This window comes from Phaenicophaeus curvirostris, chromosome 8 (assembly GCF_032191515.1).
Source record: "Phaenicophaeus curvirostris isolate KB17595 chromosome 8, BPBGC_Pcur_1.0, whole genome shotgun sequence".
Classification (NCBI taxonomy): domain Eukaryota; kingdom Metazoa; phylum Chordata; class Aves; order Cuculiformes; family Cuculidae; genus Phaenicophaeus; species Phaenicophaeus curvirostris.
In genome coordinates this window covers 27667773-27689548 of record NC_091399.1, presented here as the reverse complement: position 1 = coordinate 27689548, position 21776 = coordinate 27667773, and the positions used below count along the sequence as shown (strand labels likewise).

Below are 21776 nucleotides of genomic sequence, written 5' to 3'. Positions count from 1 at the left end.
GGAGGCTGCAGCAAACGTCACCCACGCAAAACCACAGGCACTTTGTCAAAGCGAGCTCTGCCCAGCAAACCCAGCGAAACACCGAGAGGTGTGGTTTGCGGTACTTTGTCAAACGAGCTCTTCTCAGAGAGTTGTTGAAAAGTCTCACTTTGCCTGTGGTTTGTGGTGTTCCTCTCAAGGTATTATTCTTGGATCACAGCCGATAGCAATTGCGCGTAGGTAAAGCAACCTAATAAAAGGTAAGTTTAGGACAGAACCAGTTAAGGATTTCACCAGCAAGGTGATATCCTCCTGGCCAGGGATGCCTGACTGTGTGACACTGCCAGTCACCTTAATTGTGATTGTGAGTGTTACTTTGGTTTTATTATCGTTGTTCGTGTGACTATTAGGCTTGTAAGTACTTTATCTGTGAATATTTGAATAAAGTGAGAACTATTAGATCTCATATAGCAAGTTTTAGTGAACATCCAGGTGTTTGATTAGTTTAACTCTTTACCTATAGGATCTCAGTGGGTACTCTGCCTTTATTTCTTATTTTCAAACACTGTTCTGTGGATATTACTCTCGCATTGCACAAAAACCTACTTTAAACCGTTTAAACAGTTGGGTAGATAGAAGTGGGGCAGCTGGGGAGGAATCTGGGAATTATTCTAGCCCAGATCCGTCCTTGACAGCCTGAGCTTTTACCAACACATAACCCCTCAGGATAGTTGGGTTATGACAATCTCTACAATAGGACTGAAGAATCAAAGGAGCTTCTTCTAAAGGCATCAATTCAAATACCACAGATCCTAGGAGACTGTTATCGCGCCCTGGCACAGGCTTGGCCAACACAATCGCACATTCCTTCTTCAAGAGGGAGGCATCAGCGAAACAGTGTTAAAACAAGCCAGTCCCTTCTTTCCTCTTAAGAGTTGCTTGCGATTCTGTTGCTTTGTCAGAAAGGTTGAAAAAGAATAATGTATTTATTGAAACCCTGCTATTGACTTATTTAAAAAGGAGGCAGGAGGGTGCATTGTGACACCACAAGAAACAAAGGATTAAGAAACAGTCAAAAGGTAAATGCTTTTTGCTATCCGTGTTTGACTTAACAGAGGTCTCCAGAGTTTACAGATTTACTGGAAAGTGGATCCAGTTTCCAGCTCCTGATCTACCTCCAAAGCTCAGCCAAATTTACCAGCAATAATTTCTGGCAAAATTTACTTAGGACACGTCAAAAATAATCAATTCTACTCCTTCTATTTAAAGGTCTCACCTTACCTGTCAAGAGCTGGAGTTAGACGGTAATCTTTGGTAGCTGACAGGATGGCTTTGATCAGATTATCTGGGGAGAAAAGAAGATGATATTAGGAACAAGTCCTCACTTCTAACAGAAATAAAAACCAAAGTGATATAAAGCATCAGAGGCAGTTACTCAGAGGAATTCAAATAAGTTTCACATCAGGAATAAACACTTTAACTTGCATATTCCTACTTTCACTGGAAAATGACCCTTACATACTGGCTGCAAAGACATGTGCTGTGCCAAATTCTGATGCAGTGGGCAGACACCTTGCATGGAGAGTGACAGGGAACACACAGAGTGCAGTTTAAGGCAGTGGTTTCATACCCTCTTACCTGAGACTGCAGTTTCACAAGCACTTCAGGCATCTAAAAGCCATTATCACTGTCAGTGATTGCTTTCAGAGAAGCTTTTGAGCAGCTGAGCAGTGAACTGCATGCAAGAATGAAACTAGGTTATAACTAATGCTTTTTATCTTCCTGGGTTACTTTTAGCTTAGGTTCAGTTCCTCAGTCTGGCTTTCTTCATGGCAGAATTCAATTAAAGCAGCATAGTTGCTTAAAGAAATGCCCATGGAACCACAACCTATGGTGATACCCAGTGAATGCTGCAGCAACCAGATGGTATCAGTTATGCAAGCATGGACACACACAAATTAAATGTATTAAATTGTAGAAGGACGATGATTGCACATAAATAATGCTACGGACTACGGAAATTTTCACATCTGCTTCCTCCTACGTTTCGTCCTTTGTCCCTCATTTTTCCACCTCTATGCCCAAAAAGGTCCAAACTCCTTTATCATAGCCTGTCCCTGGCCAAGAAGCAGCAATGCGTTGGCTAGTCTGGATTTACAAATGCACCAGTAACTTCAGAATGGCTCTGCTGGGTCTGGCAAGAAGTCCATCTATCTCCAAATACTGACTCTAACTGTGACCTTAAATAAATGTCTAAAAGAAGCATAAAAGCAAAGTAAACAGAAATGATAATTTCCTGAAATTATCTTCTACCTTTTAATTATTTTCCAATCAGGGATTTCATGTGTCAGGTATAGCTTCTACATATCTGGCAACCCTCAGTGATTTCTCTTCCGTGAGCTCAGAATCCTCCTGGATCCATATGGACTTTCAATTGCTTCCCTTTCCTGATTTTGAATATAGTTTCTCTGAGCTTCATTTATACTGGAAGAGATTGTGAACAATCAGTCCCCTTCCACTTTCCTTGGGATACTGTAAATATCTATCACATCCTTCCCTTAAACATACCAGCCAACTAGTTCAAAAGTCCTTAGGAAACAACCAGTCAAAAGGAATAAATAAGTCTAATTTTTTTATAATAGATTAAAAATGGGAGAATAACATTAAGAAAACTGACATCAAGTGATTGTTTACAGTGAACTTAAATAGTTTTCTTGAAAGACACAACTTACTGCAATCAGCACAGTTAGAGGAGTCCCTTTCAAATAAAGAGTTCCATTCTTATCTATGATATCCCTCTGCAGAAATTACAGGACAAGAGTTGGGGATGAACACACAAGCTTTTGAACCCAACAACAAGCTGGTAAGACACACAAGGCTGACAAAGAGAGGTGATAAACAGAAAACGCTGATGGTTACTATTCAATTTGGGGAATTTTTAGACACGGCATTACTGAGCCCTTGCCAACCACTACAAGCTGGGAGCGCTGATTACTTTCAGATTATATTTTGGAGTGAAGCAAGGAAAGAGGCAATTTGTAGGGAAAAAGCAAATTATTTTGCTAACAAAATAGTGGTTTTGTTTAATTTTCCTTCATCTGAAGAATTTATTTTGACGCATTGGCAGCAGGCTCCTCCTCCAACAGGAATGCTGTTTCCCTATGTCTGCCGTAACAGCAGTAGGTTGCTGTGACCTCTAAAGGCACCGTGCCACGGTCCTCTCCTTGGCCTGTCTCATTTGTTGACTTTTACTGGACAGTATCCGCTACTGTGGTGGTTTTCCCACACTCAGAAAGGAGATCAAAGGATTGTCTATCAAGGACTTCAACCTGCACCTACCAAGCTTTTCTTATGACAGTTTGGCTCTACCACCCACAAGTTGACACCCCACACTACCCAGAGGCCACTTGTCACACTATATTAAAAAGCACGTTAAAGGCATACAGTTGACTACTGCACTGCAATAACTCTGTTTTCCTCATCTTGCCAGCTAATTAGTAATGCCTTCATAGTGAATGCTCAGGAATGAAATACAACTCCTCAGGGCTAGATATGGCAGCATTTGGGATGGGGATGCTCCTCATTCTCATAATTCAGAGGGAAAACACAAGATATTGGACATTCAGTACAGATGACGAACGACCAAATGGGACATATCACTTCAGCATCCCCCACAGTCCAACACCACATGGCAACCAAGAGGTTTGGAAGCTATGCAAATCAGAATGTTCTCATTCAAAACTGCTGAATGAAGCTCAACAAAAGGCAAAATACTTCACTGCCAAGTGTTGACTCACAGCAGGAATGAAGGTGGTACAGATGTCCTCAGTGCTAGTTCATCTAGTCTAGCATCCTCATCGGACGTCATGAGCACAAACAGCAAATCTGATGGCGTGGGCAGGGGAGAGGCACTACAGCTTTTTGACTGAGCCACAACTCTAGAAGATGGACACTATACTGCTGCTGAGGTAGGCACTTTTATTTGGTTGCTTCCTCACTGGCACCAGCATGAAAGGTGAAGACCTCCTGCAGAAGGAGCTTCTGCAGCATTTCTGGGCAAGGTTTACAGGATCAGCAGATGCTGCTGTGGTTGATCCGCAACATTCCACAGACAATAAAGATACCTACAACAGAGAACCACTGGCAGGATCTTTAACCACAGCTTAGTCGAAGTGGAGGGTCACTTGATGTCATGACTATAAAGACTATCTCAGATTGCTACTTGCAGGACACAGCAGTGTTCACCTCCAGACTAGGACTAAATAGAATCAGGAACCAGGGAAGCAGGAGTGTGCTTTTTCCAGGGTGGGAAATTGAAAGGGTGTCTTACATATCCCTGCATATATGTGCTGTCTTATATACCCTGGCACTTAGTGATAATAATGGGTGCAAGTACACATTACAAGTGCTACAAAGAAAAATCCCTTCTTGTTTTAAGTAACAGGATTAGTGTACAGTCACTGGCTAATCTGTCAAGGACTGAAAGCAGGGCTTGCAAGGGTAAAAGAAAGGCCAAGCCTTCAAGACCCAAGCCACTGAGACTGCTCCACTGTAGGCACAACACAGAATCATAGAATGGTTTGGGTTGGAAGGGACTTTAAAGCCCATCCAGTTCCACCTCCTGCCATAGGCAGGGACACCTCCCACTGGACAAGGCTGATCAAAGCCTCATCCAACCTGGCCTTGAACACCTCCAGGGACGGGGCATCCACGACTTCTCTGGGCAACCTGGGTCAGTGCCTCACCACCCTCACAGGGAAACATTTCTTCCTAATGTCTAATTTAAATCTCCCTTCTTTCAGCATTAAACAGTTCCCCCTCATCCTATCCCTGTACTCCCTGGTATAGAGTCCCTCCCCAGCTCTCCTGTAGTCCCCTTTCAGTACTGGAAGGCTGCTCTAAGGTCTCCCTGCAGCGTTCTCTTCTCAAGGCTGAGCAACCCCGACTCTCAACCGGTACTTATATGGGAGGTGCTCCAGCCCTCAGATCATCTCCATGGCCTCATCTGGACTCACTCCAACAGTTCCACGTCCTTCCTCTGCTGAGGACTCCAGAGCCAGAGACAGGATTCCAGGTGAGGTCTCACGAGAGCGGAGTAGAGGGGTGGAATGTGATCTAGGCAATAACAGACACGTTCTGTCTTCATGCAGTAGCTTCTGGGCAGATTCAAAAAGCTGCCTTACAGAACAGTGGCAGAAAGGCTACCTAACCAGTTTTGATGTTGTATACATCAACGTTAAACTTCTAAACCACTTGTACTAAACCATTACCTGGTTTAGCAGCAAACCTGATCTGCAGCAGACCTGGCATGCTGCCCCTCAGCCACCAAACCCCTCCACTGGGGACAGCAGTGGCACTCAGGGCAGCAAGTTCTCTGGGGTAGGAATATTCATAAAGGAAAGAGACAAAGCTCATGATTGGGACCTGCTTGTACTGAACACAGCAAAGAACAAAGGACAGAGCAACCCAACATCAGTGTTTCAGGGAAGCACATTTTGTTCCTGATAACTGTCAGCTTTTCTCTGTTGATCCAACCATTTTATTTTCTCTTTTTTAAAAAAGCACCAGCTGCACATGGCCCTTGCTTTAACATGGAACCATGCTTTCTTTTAAGACTGTTTTATCAAGGCAACAGCTATGCAAACAATTTGTTTTGATTTTTTTTTGGCAGATGGTTTAGCCAGGCTGTGCAGAAACCACAGTGTCGATGCAGACACAATGCTAGCCCAGGCACAACTTCTCTATTGCTTGGCAAGCGACAAAACCAGACATAGTGGTGGGTGCGCTCTGCCTTCTACACCAATGCACCGAGGAGGGGCCAGGAGGAGCCTGAGTGTACATGTCCTGAATACTACAAAGGAAAAAATGCATACACTCACCCCTTGCTTCCAGGGCCCAGGCACGTGGCCAGCTCAGATGTAACAGAATTCCTTAGCTTAGACACATTCCCATTCAAACAGGTCTCTCAATCTTTGAGGGACGTTTCCAATCTGGAAAAGTTTCAGCTACTTTTCTTCAATGCAGCAAACAGCCCAGCAGGCAGACACATTGCAGCATCATAGGCCCAGAAACATGAACCACAAAGAGCACAGTGCAAAAAACTGCAGGGCTCTGTGGAAGGTCAACTCAGAACAAGAAGACGTTACCTGCCATTCACTGCCGGCACAGCAGTGGCTCCCGCAGACCCAGCAGCTCTAGGTCGTGTTTACCCCAGGCGAGGAGAGCTGGCAGCACTGCATCTTGTTAGCTTGCACTCTCCAAGGAATCCTTCAAACACACTGAGCAGACTGTATCCAAACAGCATGAAAAAACCATGCACTTCTTCCCTGTCACTCTCCTCCTGTAACCAGGATGGATTCACCTTTGAAAAGCATGGAATCGCTGGCCTCTTCCCAGCTGCCAAACAGCCAGCCCAGCAGGTACTAACGAGCTACATGGTTTGTGAAATCCAAACTTCCCACTGGAAACTCCACTCAAACACTGAACTTGTCTAATGCCAATCATCCAACAGCTAATCACTGCTGGTAATCACTTCGAGGCCGAGCAAACCCAACAGCAATATTGCTTCCTTGTGTACTGTTCCTCTTACTCATCCTCACAAGATTCAAGGCAAATGTTATCGGTACTAATGCCTCCCTCCAGTCTGTAGCCAAACACTGATGTTTAAATGGCAATAGCAGTGCCATCATCCATCTGTACGTCTACAGATGTTTGGAATGCATCTCTGCAGGAGCTCATTGCAGCTTATTCCTTGCATTAGCTCCAATAGCTCATGTCATAAAGAGCAAACTGGAATGCACTGGCTCCACTTACCAAAAACCACCTGGATGGTAGGCATAAGACCTGTGTGCATACATATGTTATACATAGGAAGGAACGTAGGTGTTTAATTTGAGTTTAGGTATTAGGCAAATGAACTTATTCCAACAGTAAAAATAGGTGGCTTTTATGCAGCTCCCTAAGGTCAAAGCCTATAAGGTGATACACACACACACACACACACACACACACGTGTAAGCACATATACACATTCCTGAATTCACCCTCTCAGGTCCTCCTCCTGTTCTCATGTCTGAAAGCAGTAAGTGTCTTTATATTCTAAGAGAATCATTCCTACTGAAGATCACAAGGCAAGGAAATGACATAGCTAGGAACAGAACAAGGCCTTCAACTCCGAGATAAGGAGCCCCCTGCAAAGGCTTTCATCTTCAGAAAACCCTCTGGCTTACGTGTTCTTCACACAGGTCTGCTACTATCCTTTAACAATTAATTAATGGAAAAGAACACAAATATCCTGCATTTTCACCCTCACTTTCTCCCATTATCACACAAAGAACACATCATCAGGGCAAGCAATCTGCTGCAGCTTTCTGTAGGCAGTTGGTTTACTGTATTTTTTTCTAGTCATGAAGAATTTAGATTATTGCAAGAGCAAGAGATCATTTAACCCACTTAATCTCTCAACCACTATGCACACACTATTAATATTAAAACAAAGCAAGAAGCCTCTGTACATTTTCCTCCCATCTAGTGGAGGAGTTGACTACATTTATCTGAGAGTCCTGAGTTATCATGACATATTCTATCAGCTTTGCCTTATAACATCAAAAGATTCAAAAGGTGCTCGGGACTGCATGATTTCTCTGAACGTAAGTACATCTCGACTTCACGTTGACCTTGAAATTCTCAGATATTTGGAAAAACTAGAAGTAAATAGTTAGAAACTAAGCAGGCAGTGACCACACAGTGAGAACCAGCAGAGTCTCAATTTGAGCCTTATTCTCTGTTATTTATGTGGAGGAGTGGAGACCTTTACTGTAAATGTCAACAACACTTTAACATTGTTGTTTCTAATGCATAAGCTTCTCACTTGTAAAAAAAGATGAGAGACCTTTCCACTCCACAGGGATTACTGCAGGCATCTCACAGGGTCTATTTTGTGTCTGCCTTGAATGCAGGCAGGTTGGGCTGCTCATGCACTCTCAAGTCACCAAGAGGTTCTTTCCCCGCTCCTGCTGGCCACGCTGTTTCTGATACAAGCCAGGATGCTGTTGGCCCCCTTGGCCACCTGGGCACACTGCTGGCTCGTGTTCAGCTGCTGTTGACCAACACCCCCAGGTCCTTTCCCACCAGGCAATTTTCCAGCCACTTTTCCCCGAGCCTGGAGCGTTCTTTGTGTTCGCCCTGCGATCTGTGGCCAGTGCCCATCTCCTCAGTTGGACACCCAGCTGCACACCTCTGGCTAGCACTTCTGCAGGACGCTGTGATCAGCTTTTGGGATTACAGTGACCAGAGTGACGTTGATAAGACATCCCAAAAATGTGCCAGTCTCCTCTGTGTCCCTGTCCCACAATAACAGAATGCCCCACGTGTGTCAGATTCGTGGGGAGGGTAAGCTAAACACCATCAATGCTATGGGTTAAACAAATCACAATATTTACAAACAAGCTGTAAGCACAAACCCACCCCGAAGATGTTATTTTATACTGCTCAGCTCTGTATAAAGCTTCTTCTTCAGCATTTTTTTTCCTTAAGATCCCACTCCATTGAGCTGAGAAGCAATCTTTTACAGAGGGATGTGCCACCCTGGTGCCCAGCATGAAGCCATGGACCCAAATCCCACTACATATTCTGTCCTCCAACTCTCTCTCAGAAACACCACGCCAGACAATATCACCTGTACTTCTGTGAAGCTGTGAATCCAGTGACTACAGCAGATATTTTGAGTCTGAAATTTCCTGCAGCACTGTTTTTCCTTGATCAGCTGACTTTATGAGGTCTATGCAGGAGATATGCAGAAGAAGAGAAGCTACAAAGACTTCCAGAACTTAGAAGTAAATTGCAAACACATGAACTGGCTTTCAAAGACAGTTAACTACAAACTGCAGGAATCTGTCCCCATCATCAGCTCATGTGAGTGAATACAAACAAATGGTTTCTTAAGAATCATAAAATCATTAAGGTTGGAAAAGATCTCTAAGATCACCCAGTCCAACCATCAGCCCCATCACCAGCTTCCTCGCTCTTCTGTGTACGTGCTCCAGACCCTCAATGTCCTTCTCGTGCCGAGTGGCCCCAAACTGAACACAGCATTCGAGCTGTGGCTTCCCCAGTGCCAAGTACAGGGGCAAAATTCCTACCTTACTCCTGCTGGCCACACTGTATTTCCAATAAAAGCCAGGATGCCATTGACCTTCTTGGCCACCTGGGCCACTGCTGGCTCATGTTCAGCTGCTGCTGACCAACACCTCTAGGTCCTTTTCCCCCTGAGCGGCTTTCCATCCCTCTTCCCCAAGCCTGGAGCATTGCAGGGGGTTTTTGTGACCTTCAGCCTTGTTGAATCTCATACAATTGGCCTCGGCCCGTTAATCCACCCTGTCCAGGTCCCTCTGCAGAACCTTCCTGCCCTCCAGAAGACAGCTGTGCCAGCTTGGGAGGTTTACTTGAGATATACCTTACTAACAACAGGACTTAAAACTGTCACTTCTTCCAATATCAAAATATTTTCATTGATGATTTTTGATGTTAGAAGACAACATGCACACAGCGCTGCTTAGATACAGAACACAAAAGAAAAAAAGAAAGACTGCAGACCCATGGTACATTCCCCAACAGTTTTAGGGAAAGCTGGCATGCATTATATGTGAGCTCCAGAAAGCCCTTAAGGCCCTTTTTATAACAAGATATAAATAAATACATAACATTTGGACTTTTGATTTACATCGTAGTTTTGGAGCCTTCAGAGATTTTTTTTTCCAAGCTTTTCTTCGGAACCAGGAGTTTGGTTTTTCAGAATCCAAGCTTAGTTCCCAACATAATCCCAGGGCTTGGAAAGTTGGAACATTAATTTAAAAAACAATTATGCCAAAAACAATTGGGCAACATTTTGCAATAACCAGGCATTAACCATTTTGGTCCAAAGTCAAGTCTGATGCAGAGGCAGCAATAAAGCCTGAAGAAATGGGGTAATTCATGCCAAATGAAAATGGACCTTGAAAGATGAACAATGGGATGTCCAATTTCCAGTAGGAAAATAAATATAGTTGTTACAGAGGGCTCCTTTTCCTTTTGTTGCTGCATTTTTGATGCCCTTGCATAGGTTACCAGGTAACATCTTCAAGGCCAAAAATCTCAGTAACTACTAAAGTGATTTCTAAATCGCCTGACCCCTGCAGAAGGATAAAGATGTGGCACTTCAAAACACAACAACCAGAGAAGACATGCTCATCCCTCTATGAGGAAAGTGATAGGAGTATCCATTTCTCAACCACACTCCAACACTTCTGGGAGGAACTCCAACATGGAGCCATGCAATTAAATGCGAACTTGGGGTTTGAGACCTTCCTGGGCCACATTTCCCTTATTAGTGGGTCAGGAGAAAGACAGTTCTTCAAGCACATTCAACAGCAAAGCATCGATTTCAATTGAAATAACGGACTGCACTGAAGGGTTGTGCTTTCATCAAGAGAGCTCAAGAGTGAGAGTTAATTTGTCTCAAAATGCCCAGTATAACTTCCCTTTATAAGCTTTATCATAGAATCATAGAATGGTTAGGGTTGGAAGGGACCTTAAAGCCCATCCAGTTCCAACCCCCTGCCACGGGCAGGGATGCCTCCCATTGGATCAGGTTGCTCAAGGTCCCATCCAACCTGGCTGTGAACTTTTCCAGGCATGGGGCAGCCACAGCTTCCCTGGGCAACTTCTGCCAGCGCCTCACCACCCTCATTGTAAAACATTTCTTCCATGATGTCTAATCTAAATTTTTCCCCTTCCAATTTAAAGCCTCATCTTGTCACTCCATGCCCTTGTAAGAAGTCTCTCCTCGTCTTTCCTGTAGATCTGCTTTCAGTACTGGAAAGCTGCTATGAAGTGTCCTTGGAGCCTTCTCTTCTCCAGGCTGAACAACCCCAACTCTCTCAGCCTGTCCTATTCAGTAATGAGAAGCCGATCCTTTACCTCTTCTGAAACTTGTACATTCTTTCCCTTCAAATCTCTCACTTAATTTCTTGAGGCTATAAAATCAGCTAGATTCCCTCGGGAAACACAATGTTTTTATAGATATATTCCCATGCGATAATGGCAACTATTACCAATTTTGGTCGAATATAAAATTCTAGTGGAAACCAGTTCAGAAATCTGCCTCAAACTCAAGAAGAAACAAGATTGTGTCAATACTTACTCTGAACAGAACTAACACATGCTTCTTGCTTATTTGTTAAGAAAGAACAGACGAAGAACAAAAAAATGCTCACAGTAAGAAAGTCTTCTGTGCAACACAGTATAACTGACAAAATAAAGACAAAGCTGGAAAATTAAATAGAAAATAGATAACTCTTTATAAAGCAGGCCCAGTCAAATGCAGGGAAGGTGTTTGCATGTGGTACTCCAGCCTCTACAAAGAGCTGGAAGAGTAGGTTGGGAAAGACCTACTTTTCTGATAGTTTTTCTTTGGGTCAGCTGTAAATCACAATTGTGATGTCCATGTTAATATGTTTTCTCAGAGATAAAGTATTGCTCATGCCAGGAAAGTTGATGTGGAAGAAAAAGCTATGCAAGAAAAGAACAGGCATGAAAAGAGATTTTCTCCTGATAACATTTGATATGCCAACTTTTGCATGCCTGAAAACTCAACATTTTCAGTGGAGATGAATGACCTCTCCCCCATGAGACCCGTGAAATCACTGCTAAGCAGCACCCAACCACAGTTCTTCCCAGATGCACTAACACAAAAGAAAACATCCAAACAAAACTGAGTACATGAACAATTAGCCATTGCACAATATATCTATTAGTGTTGGTGCTCTGGGCAAAGACTTGACTTCTTCCTCACCAAATGTGTCAGTGATTCCAGATGCCCCTTTTATATCAGATGAAAACATCAAGTCTCCGGGCCAGTACTATGTACTACGTTTAGTACTTTAAACGTGCTCTTAATATTCTTTGTCACCATGGGGGAGAAAATGCTTCCTGGTAGGAGGTAAATTCTGAGCTGGTGACAAGACAGTCGATCCTAAGAAATAAATATCACCTTCAAAGGCAAATCGATCAGGGCCAACAATCTAGCAGGAACAAATGTAGAAGTGAGGATCTATAATTGCTGCTAAGCAATGGCACAATTACTGACTAAATGCACAGAAGAGACAGTAAATGTATGAGGTTTTTTAGGGATTTTTTTGTTTGCTGGGCCACATGTTTTCACTTAAGTTCAAAAAAACCTGCAGCAACTCTCCCGTCCTCTTTACACAGAAAGGATGCCAGGTACCAGCTACTCTTTCTTATGAAAGTCTTTTATATTCTTTAAGCCACATGTACTGAGAAATTCTATTAATAGTCAGATATTTCTCCAGCCTTGTTTTTTGCCCTTCTCCAAATAACTCTTCCTTTTTGCTTTTGCTGCAGAGGTAAATTTGGGGAGGAGGCCCTTTGGGATTAATAATCTCACTAACACGTTAAACAACTTTCCATTGCTTACTCATTGACGAATTTAACCCTGGAAGCAGCACACATGCTAGAGCATCTGTGCAACACTGTGGACAGCATGGGCATGTTCATACCTCCGCAAGTTACATCGATGGAAGCATTGCTAGAAAAGGGTGTAAACAAAAAAGAAGAAATTAATTAAAAAACAGAAGTCCAGGTAACTTATTTAGGAGATTGAGATTGATGCAGTCTTCTTGCTTTGCACTGAAAAAGCTACAAGAGCAGGCTCAGTTGGTGCTGGGAAAGAAGCATTCCTACAAGCAGTTAGACCCTGGCAAATGGTGAAACGTGGGAGGCACTCTACCATCCCAGTTAATGCCGAAACAATAGCCTGGGACACAGGAGGGTGCTCGGCAGCCTGAGTTGTTCCCCACAGGATTCTTGACATTTGTAGCTTTTAGAGTTCCAATTTCTTGTTGTAATTTGATTTTCTTGACAACTCTTAAAGTTGACTAGTTTCATGTGTTCCTGAACGACACCCCTCACTTTGGCTCACTCACACTAATAAACACTGGGCGGCCAGACACGCTGTCCTAACAAGTCCGTACTATTAAACTGTTAGCACAGCTCCCAAATGGTTTTCAGCAGGAACAAGAAATATCCTTGCCTGTTATCCTCACACATTCATCAGGTCACAGGCCAGTATAGGCCGGTGATCTTTCTCGATAGGAAGCCTGGATACAGTCACTCTCTTTTAGGAGGGACAGAGAGTTAACCTGTTTGAACAACGACCTCAACTGCCTTCAAGACCAGAGGACAACCATTTTATTTATTAATAGAGATGGAGTCATCATTACCAAGCACTTACATTGGCTCATCCCATTCCTAGAGTCTGTCAAGTCACATAGGGGTGCACAATAAAGCTCAACACAGCACTACGTGTCTTATTTTTTAAAGTAAGTGCAGCCAAATTTGACACTGGCCTGTTTGTCAACATGGTCATTCTTGATTTAGATTATGAAAGATAACCCTCGCATTCATATCCAGCTGCAGAAGTCACTGGGTGAAACTTAAAGCCACTGTTACACAAAAGACCAAACTAGATACTTACAGAATCATAGAATGGTTTTGGTTGGAAGAGAGCTTAAAGGTACAACTGCTCCTCAAACTCCTCTTCAACCTCCTCTATGAGAATAGGCTGAGAGAGTTGGGGTTGTTCAGCCTGGAGAAGAGAAAGCTCCATGGAGACCTTGTAGCAGCCTTCCAGCACTGACAGGGGCTACAGAAAAGCTGAGGAGGGACTTTTTACAAGAGAGTATAGGGATAAAAAGAGGGGTAATGGTTTTAAACTGAAAGAGGGGAGACTTAGATGAGACATTAGGAAGAAAGTCTTTACTGTGAAGGTGGCGAGACATTGGCAGAGGCCGCCCCATCCCTGGAGGTGTTGAAGGCCAGGCTGGATGAGGCTTTGAGCAACCTGATCCAGTGGGAGGTGTCCCTGCCCGTGGCAGGGGGGTTGGAACTGGATGGACTTTAAGGTCCCTTCAAACCCAAACCACACTATGATTCTATGATACACGGAGATTGCCGTTCAAAGACAGTTTTCACAAGTATCCCCACCCTGTGCCTCATCTCAGAAAGTCCTGTTACAAAGCAGCAGGACCATCGCCTTCTTATTCCTGTGCTTCTTTAATTTAGCAGACAAGTAATCGCTAAGATGGTTAAGAAATAAAAGCAGCAGTTTCCAATCCAGGATGTGCACTACTCCTACTGTAATAGTCCCTTTCAGAACCAAAGTCACTCAGGGAAAAGTCTGAAAGCTTTCATAATTGGAACCAAAATCACCTTGAGGGCTTGTACATGCAAATGCTCATGGAGAGAGTGGAGCACCCTGGTCATAAGCCCCCCCTGCACGGGCTAATGATCCACAGAGAAAAGGAGAGAGCATTCTTTCACAAAGAAAAACTGTTAAGCTTTCTATATTATACCGAGTACTTTTTAGCATCTGGAGATGGAAGGAGTCTCTTTACAATTAGATTCTTGTTGAAGACAATGAAGATCCCTGATGAAACTGTGCCAAAATGACCAGCATACTGCCTTCTCCTTGATATTACTGCCTTTAAAGAGCAGTAGTCCAGCCCTGAAAATTTCTGAGCCATTTCTACTCTTTCACATGTAATTTGTACAGATGTGTTACTTGGAATTACCGCAGCTCAGTAGTAAGCGCTCCTCAAAAGCTACTTTTCCTTAAAGACTGAAAGACAACTTCTTATAATCTTGGAATTGTTCTTTCTTGGAACAGTAAACACCAAGTGATGGATGAAAAAGGACTTTTTCAGGTTTGTTTTTTTTCAGAGACAAAGTAAAGAAAATGGAGAGAAACTTTCAACAAGAGAAAGCAGAAAATGTGGATTAGCCTCAAAGCTGCTAAGAATCTCTTGGTTTCATAACTTGAGTACTTTCAAGCTACCACAGATTAGTTTCTAGATGTTTCTTGGAGCATGCAGCATTACTGAAAGTGAGCTCACCCCGTAGCTGTATTTCACACACAAAAATGCTGTTTTGCTGTTGGACTACAGCACTATGACTCAGGAATGCCAGGTGATGTTCATTGGAGCTCTCAGGAAAATCTTCCCATGACCAACTTGGTGTCCATAAACACCAACCACCTTTCCCAGTGTGATGCACATTGGAAATCCCAGCTGATGGTGTCACAAGGCTTCCTAATGCACAGAGCAAAAGTCCTGCCTCGGCTCTTTCAACACAGGAACATCTCTCTGCACCTTTTAGCCACCCCTATTACTCTTTTTCCCATGCACATCCCAGCTCTGATAGTCTTCACCTCACACCAGCACGTGACCAAGCTCCACGCTGCCTGCCTGGGTCAGTTGTTTGGATATCATTAGACTGCCCTGACTGAAAGCCCTAATGAGGTGCTGATCCCATCCTCCAATCACTCAGCTGAGCCAGAACGTATCCCGTGGGATGGCCAGAAAAGACTGATGCAAGAATTCCAAGTGATGTGTAACATGAAAGGGCGCCATTCGCATCGCTAGGACTCACAGCTTGTCAGCACAGCCATTAGAAATCCTGGGCTACAGAGATTTATAATTCAACCCTCCCACACACAGAACTTGCTCCAGATCGAAACTTGGCACAAAATTCAGTCCCAGGAGGGCACTAAAAAAAACAACCTATTCAACGGTTTCCGTCCCATGGCTTCAGCTCACAGCCATTGCGCTAATGGCAATTTCTCATTTCTCTATTTAACTAAGGAAATCCAATACAAAACACCAGATTTACATAACACTGCAGTGGTGATACAAACTGGCGACAAACCCAGGGAGAAGGCTGCCAGAGCTGTTCCGTCATCCTCTTTTGGTGAATTTCTCCATTTAGATTCAGTTTAACGGAATGATTTTTATTAGGTCTAGCTGACATCATGTGTGATCTGCAAATCCCACCTCTGCGTTTGTCAGGCAGCTTGCCCTCGCTTTGAACACCTTGTGTGCCTGTTGGAAGGAGACAAGTCTGCCTGTGGTCAGTGCAGCCTTCCACTCGTGCAGCCGCTGCTATTTCTTTGCTGCAAACTGCTGGCTGATTTCGAGAACAGTAATTAGTTGCCTATTGAGCAGCAAAAGACTGGACAAGGAATGGACACACACAGAACAAAGAAGGGAATTGATGCAAGCCAAAAGAAATTTGTCAGTAGAGCCTTTCATTTGATCACAGATTGTTCTGGCAATGACCACATCTGCTTCCAGGAGGGTGACAGACCCAAGCCTGTTGTGGCTGCAGTCCTTTCTCCAGCAGGTATTTCAACTCCTCTGGGGACCATCTGTGATCTGAAGTTTGCCAGTGGAAAACAAAAGTTGGGAGTTGATACAATGCTACAAGCACTTCCTACTAACTATATTACGACTTCAGGAAGTCTGCAGCAAATCACTGCTATGAGCATAATCCTTCTGCTTCCACCACTACTCACCCAGAGAGGTCTTTGGTGGCACATGCAGGATAGCAAGGAGCTTGGGTCACCCGTAAAATACATCATTTGCTGGGTGGTCTCCTGACTCCCATCTAAGTCCCACCAGCACCGCTCCTGCTCTCCTACAGCACACCTGAGTTACAGCCTTTGCTGCCACATTCCAGCTGGAGGACAGGGCACATTACAAATCATCACCGAAGCACCTGAACAGACTATTCCTGTTTGTTATGCAACTCCACAAGTAACATAGCTATAAAATAATTATACGACCAAAAGCTATAAAAACAAAATGAAGATTTCTACCAGTGGTCAATCCCAAGGCTCTAAAACTCAGAAAGAGGAATCCTTCCTGTTCTTTAGAGAATTACTGACTTAAAGGTACTTTGAATCAGTTTGGAGTCTCTCTGCTGCTGGCAGCCAAGATGCTATGGCAGTCAGTGTCAAAATGCTTCTTCCAGAACGCGATGGTACATCTGAACTGCCATTGTCCCACGTGTACTAAACCATCCTCCCCGAGACAAGCCTCTGAGGTCCGTATTCCAGCTGTGAAAACTCTTCTGAGCTTGAGAGCTATATGTACAATGTTTCTCTAGAAAACAAAAGCTGAACCCAAGGGACCACCTGAGCTTTCAAAACAGAAAAACAAGACAAGAAAAGGCAAGGATCTGCCCAATGACCTTATTTTACAACAGCTGTACGTTTTTCTCATACCTTGTCCTTTAATTCCAAAGGGGGGTACATAGTCCCTGATACGTGCCCATTTCCTGAACGAATCATCCAAGAACATTGGTGCCGGCTTCGAGAACCTGAGAAAAACAAAATGAGAGTGAGAAATTAACTCCTGAAGTAGAAAGTATACATTTCCTTAGGGAGGCTGAGAGAATCCATCCCTAAGTGCTGGCTCTATATTCTCACCAGCAGTAACGTAACGTGGAATATTTTACTTCTGTCCAGGGCACCTGCAGAGAAACAAAATCTGTCAGAATTAGTGCCACGAGGAAAACCAAAGCACTCAAGTCATGAACTTGGCAATCACTTCCACTCAGCAATTTTTAACTCCCACACTATTGTTTGGCTATTAATTTAGCTACAATAAGTTGTAAATTGCAACTAGAGTTCAGGCAGTTCTATTTTCAGCTTTGTAAGCACAAGCCCATTTATGTGCTGTCTACATGAGTGAGTGAAGAAGGGGTGCGGAGCTGCCTTTATATTTTTCATCACATGTACATGTGCCGTCCTGTGAATACACTGGGTAAATGGATGAGGAGAGCAAAGCTGGGGTTACCTGCTCTCACGGCTGCTTATGCCTCACACACAGCAGCTACCATAACACAGGCAAGAAAGGAAGCAGGTCAGATGATAAAGTAGCACTCGATTTACAGAGAATGGAAATTCAGTACAGATGTAGGTGTTTTCTTCTGCATTCATTAACATATAAATGATTCTAGAGGCGTTCTTGCCAAACCAAACAGTTGCGATCTATCCAAAATCACTCACAAAAGAGAGAACTAGTTCTTCTTAACCATGTTATTATGGGAATACATTATCCTAATTACACCCTCAACAGAAAAACACAGCAGCCACTAAAAATTTGTCCCTTCTAGAAACAATTAGTACAGTGGCCAAATAGAAGGAAACAATTAGCAAAAGCAACTGTAGAAATATTTATATAGCTTTCATATGGGACCATTTCTGAGTGTATCGAGACCACTGCTAGAAAATATGTTAATACTATTAGAAATCTGTTCATTCAATCATATCAAAACAGTACCAGGGATGTTCTGGATCAAAACCAATCACACGAGGCTATAGAAATGAAGAAATGTACTGCATGTTGAAAGTCAGAGAGCACATCTCCACGACAGCCACACTGCAAGTGCTATGTACACGTATCTGAAATCCATACAGCCTGGCTATCCTGGGTTTTTGTAGCAGGCTGGATGTAATGCACTGCTTTAACCTTCCCTTCAGGCTGGTTTTGCACTCAGCATGCAACTCCATGCTGCTACAATCAGGTAACTTATGGACTTGAACTACTGATTTAAGATAAACTCATCCCCACTTCGCCACAGCCAGGTACTCAGCAACAATTTCAGACAGTGGCACAGGAAGGAAAGGATGGAATGAATTCTGAATTATAAATTACTCAAAGTACAGTCCTATCACAGATGCCCAGTAAATCAGAGATTGCAGGAATCTCTGGGAAGCGGGCAAAGAGGGACGAAGAGCATTTAACAAAACAAGAACAGCAGACTCCAACTCGCCCATGCATACCACTTCACATCCACTCACGCAATCTTTAATCACATCATCTATAGGCATTAAAGCAGGATGGACAGATTATATGGCTGATCTAGAAGGAAAGGAATGTTTTTTGAGAGCTGAAAATGCAAAAGCATCCATATAATTTTAACTGGGAAAAGGTGGGGAAGATTTGTGAGATAAATTAGAGCTTCTGAAGACTAAGTATAAAAACAAAAAACCCCACAGGCCTATTGAAAAAAAAACCCAAAAAACCAACAGGATGCAATAATAGTCTGAAAATATCCTAAAAAGTAATAACCTCACAAATCAGTACAATATTTCCTTCAAGCATATTGGAGCACTGAAATTTAAGTATTACATGGGTGGGTCTCCAAGGAGTTATCTCTACCTCCTTCCAGCATGGATAGGAGGAATCTGCAGGATTCTTATACAGTGCAGGAGCTTTTATGACCTGAATGCCTACAGCACAGATGTTTACCACTCTTCCTTTACAGCTACCACTTGAACTAATAGCAGAAGCCAGGTCCCACAAAACTGGCCCCGTTCTCCCAAAGAAGCAGCTGCAGCGAAGGAGGATTGTATTGCCTGGGGGTCACCAGCACCTCTGGGGGCAGTTTGTTCAGTCACCAAGTTACTCTGGTTGCTGCTGAGACATCAATCTTCAGGAAAAAACCATGGATGCCTCAGAAAAACACATTTATGAGCAGGTTTTATTCTCCTCCCAAGAATCAAGAGGATTCCCTACAGTAATGCTACAAAGCAGTTCAGTGTAAATAAAAAACGTAGCCAGTTCTGTTTGCTGTACAAAAAAAGAAGGTACAGGCTGTAGGTCAGCCCTAACTCTGAATTTGTTATTATTTATAGATTCAATTAACTGGCCTATTTGCAAGTCATACACCAGGAAAAGACAGTTTACAGCAGTCTGAAATGGAGTATTGAATGTCCTTCCCTAATGCAGATTTCCCCTTACAAGGTGCCTGGTAAAACCTGGAGGAAAGTCAGATCCTCCCTGGGTCCCGAGAGGAGTCCCCAGAAGCAGCCAAGGCAAGAGCAGCACTGATCTGATGCTCTGTGGTGTTCCTGCTGCAGGTAAACAGAGTGATGCCCCAACAGAAGGGTGAAGAGACCATTTGCCTTATTATTGTATTTGCTACAAGTAAACTTTGGAATTTTTCTAGCAAAGACCACAAGAAGCCCAACTACTGTCATGTGGTAATATTTAAAACATTGTGCCCAGCAGCCAGGGCAACTAACATTTAATTGGTACTTTGAAGAAGGGGGTGGAACATTTTTTTGGGAAATATTATATCCATCTGGAATAAAAAAGAGCAAATAGAGGATATTTAGCTCCCATAAATCTTGAAGGTAATTCCATTTTGGAAATATTAAGAAATCATGAATGCTGTAAGCTCATGATCTATGAAAAGTGCTTTGCCATGTCAATAAATCAGAGCAGGCCAATACTGATGTCCAGCAGCGACAGCGAAACGCTGTCTGCCAGAGCTCTCCAGGAGTGTGGCTGTGCTGTCTCGGCTCTGAAGCACAGCTGGTGTATTCCAGGACCCTTCAGGAAATATCAGGATATGCCTCAACCAGACCATGGGAATGCTGTCTGTAGAGCACCTAAAATACAGTCCAAGGAATGTGTGGGAGTTTGTCAAACAGAAGAAGTAAATGTTTCTGAATGATGCTAAATTTTGTAGCTACGGAGCACCTTACACGTGGGATGCAGCGTTTTACCCATCACGTTTTACCCATCATCTGCTGCTGCTACCTAAGGACAGGTGAGCTTCACCGACAGCCACAGCTCCAGAACTGAAATAGGTTTCTGCTCTATGGGCAAACAGCACATAAAGCCAGAGTTTTGACTTTTCAAATTAGAGTTTTAATAATTTCCTATCTACCCCATCCCAAAACAGACATAACGCAACCGCATAGCATGTGGGAGCCACGAAAAGGTGAGAAATTTGGGTCCTTGTGGCACACACACAACCTGCATGACTTGGGAGAGAAATGCCAACCATCTAAAATCACTAGTTTGAATGTCAAACCCCGATAAAAAAACAAATGACATCTAAATAGATGAAATCTGGACTCAATGATCTTAAAGGTCTTTTCCAACCTAAACGATTCTATGAAATACTGGATATAATTATGAGGTGCAGTCTCTCCCTCCTCTCAAGTTTGTATTCCTTATACAAAGACATCAGTAGAATCTCTAACACAATTTGTCACAGCACACGGTGAGAGGAAGTACTGCCAGAAAACTATTCTTAAACAGGAATCTATATACACAGGAAAGTGTGATATATATCTGTGCCTAAGGGATTACAGCTTACGCAACAAAAAAATTACACTTGCAGTTATTTTCTCCCTGACAAGTAAGAAGAGTTGTGACCCCAAAACACTTACACCTGGAAGGCTGAACTAGCCTGCCAGAAGCACCCCAGCCAAGTTTTCTGACTATTTCCATTCTGTGCTTCATTCACTCATCCACTCACGACCATTCCTCTTTGATGTGTGGTGAGATAGTCAACATCAACAGCACTAGCTCCCCAAAATATTGAGCAAACCTTAGACCAGCACTGCCTCTATTAAAGCAGCTACTGAACAATTTCAGACACTTAATCTTGTCTAGGATCTGCTCCCTACTCCTACCTGCTGCTTTCAAGACAATTAATACGTAAATGTGTAGAAGGGAATAAGCTAGACCAGAGAGAAAATAAAATACATCGATTGACAGTCATTGGAGATAACAAGCAGGGAGGAAGACAAGGCTTATTTCTCAGATATTTTCTTCCTTCTCCCACCACCTTGCTTCTTTAAGCTGCCCTGACCTTTTGTTTCCCCTTTAGTTAGGGAGAATCAGCAGCAGAGAAAAACTGGGAGCTGAAGGTAAAAAAACAAACAGTGCTAGAATCTAATGTTGTACACAACCTGCATACTGCATATCTTTAAAGGGCATGAACAACCTTTTTTAAAACTTGCACACGCATGTGAATGACTTCTTTGTTCCAGCATGACTTCGTGGAATGGTTTGGGTTGAAAGGGACTTTAAAGCCCATCCAGTTCCAACCTTTTGCATGGGTAGGGACACCTCCCACTGGATCAGGTTGCTCAAAGCCTC

General features: G+C 43.3%; 1 protein-coding gene across 4 annotated transcripts in view; it reads right to left on the bottom strand.

The window, feature by feature from the left end:
- ST3GAL3 (ST3 beta-galactoside alpha-2,3-sialyltransferase 3) overlaps positions 1–21776 on the bottom strand; it is a 198394-nt gene that overhangs the window by 61594 nt on the left and 115024 nt on the right. For all 4 annotated transcript variants that reach the window (XM_069862975.1, XM_069862974.1, XM_069862976.1 and 1 more), the window contains 2 exons: positions 17096–17190; positions 1261–1324 (listed from right to left, as the gene is read on the bottom strand). In XM_069862975.1, the coding sequence (XP_069719076.1) occupies positions 1261–1324; positions 17096–17190 (159 nt within the window). The remainder of the gene's footprint in view (positions 1–1260; positions 1325–17095; positions 17191–21776) is intronic.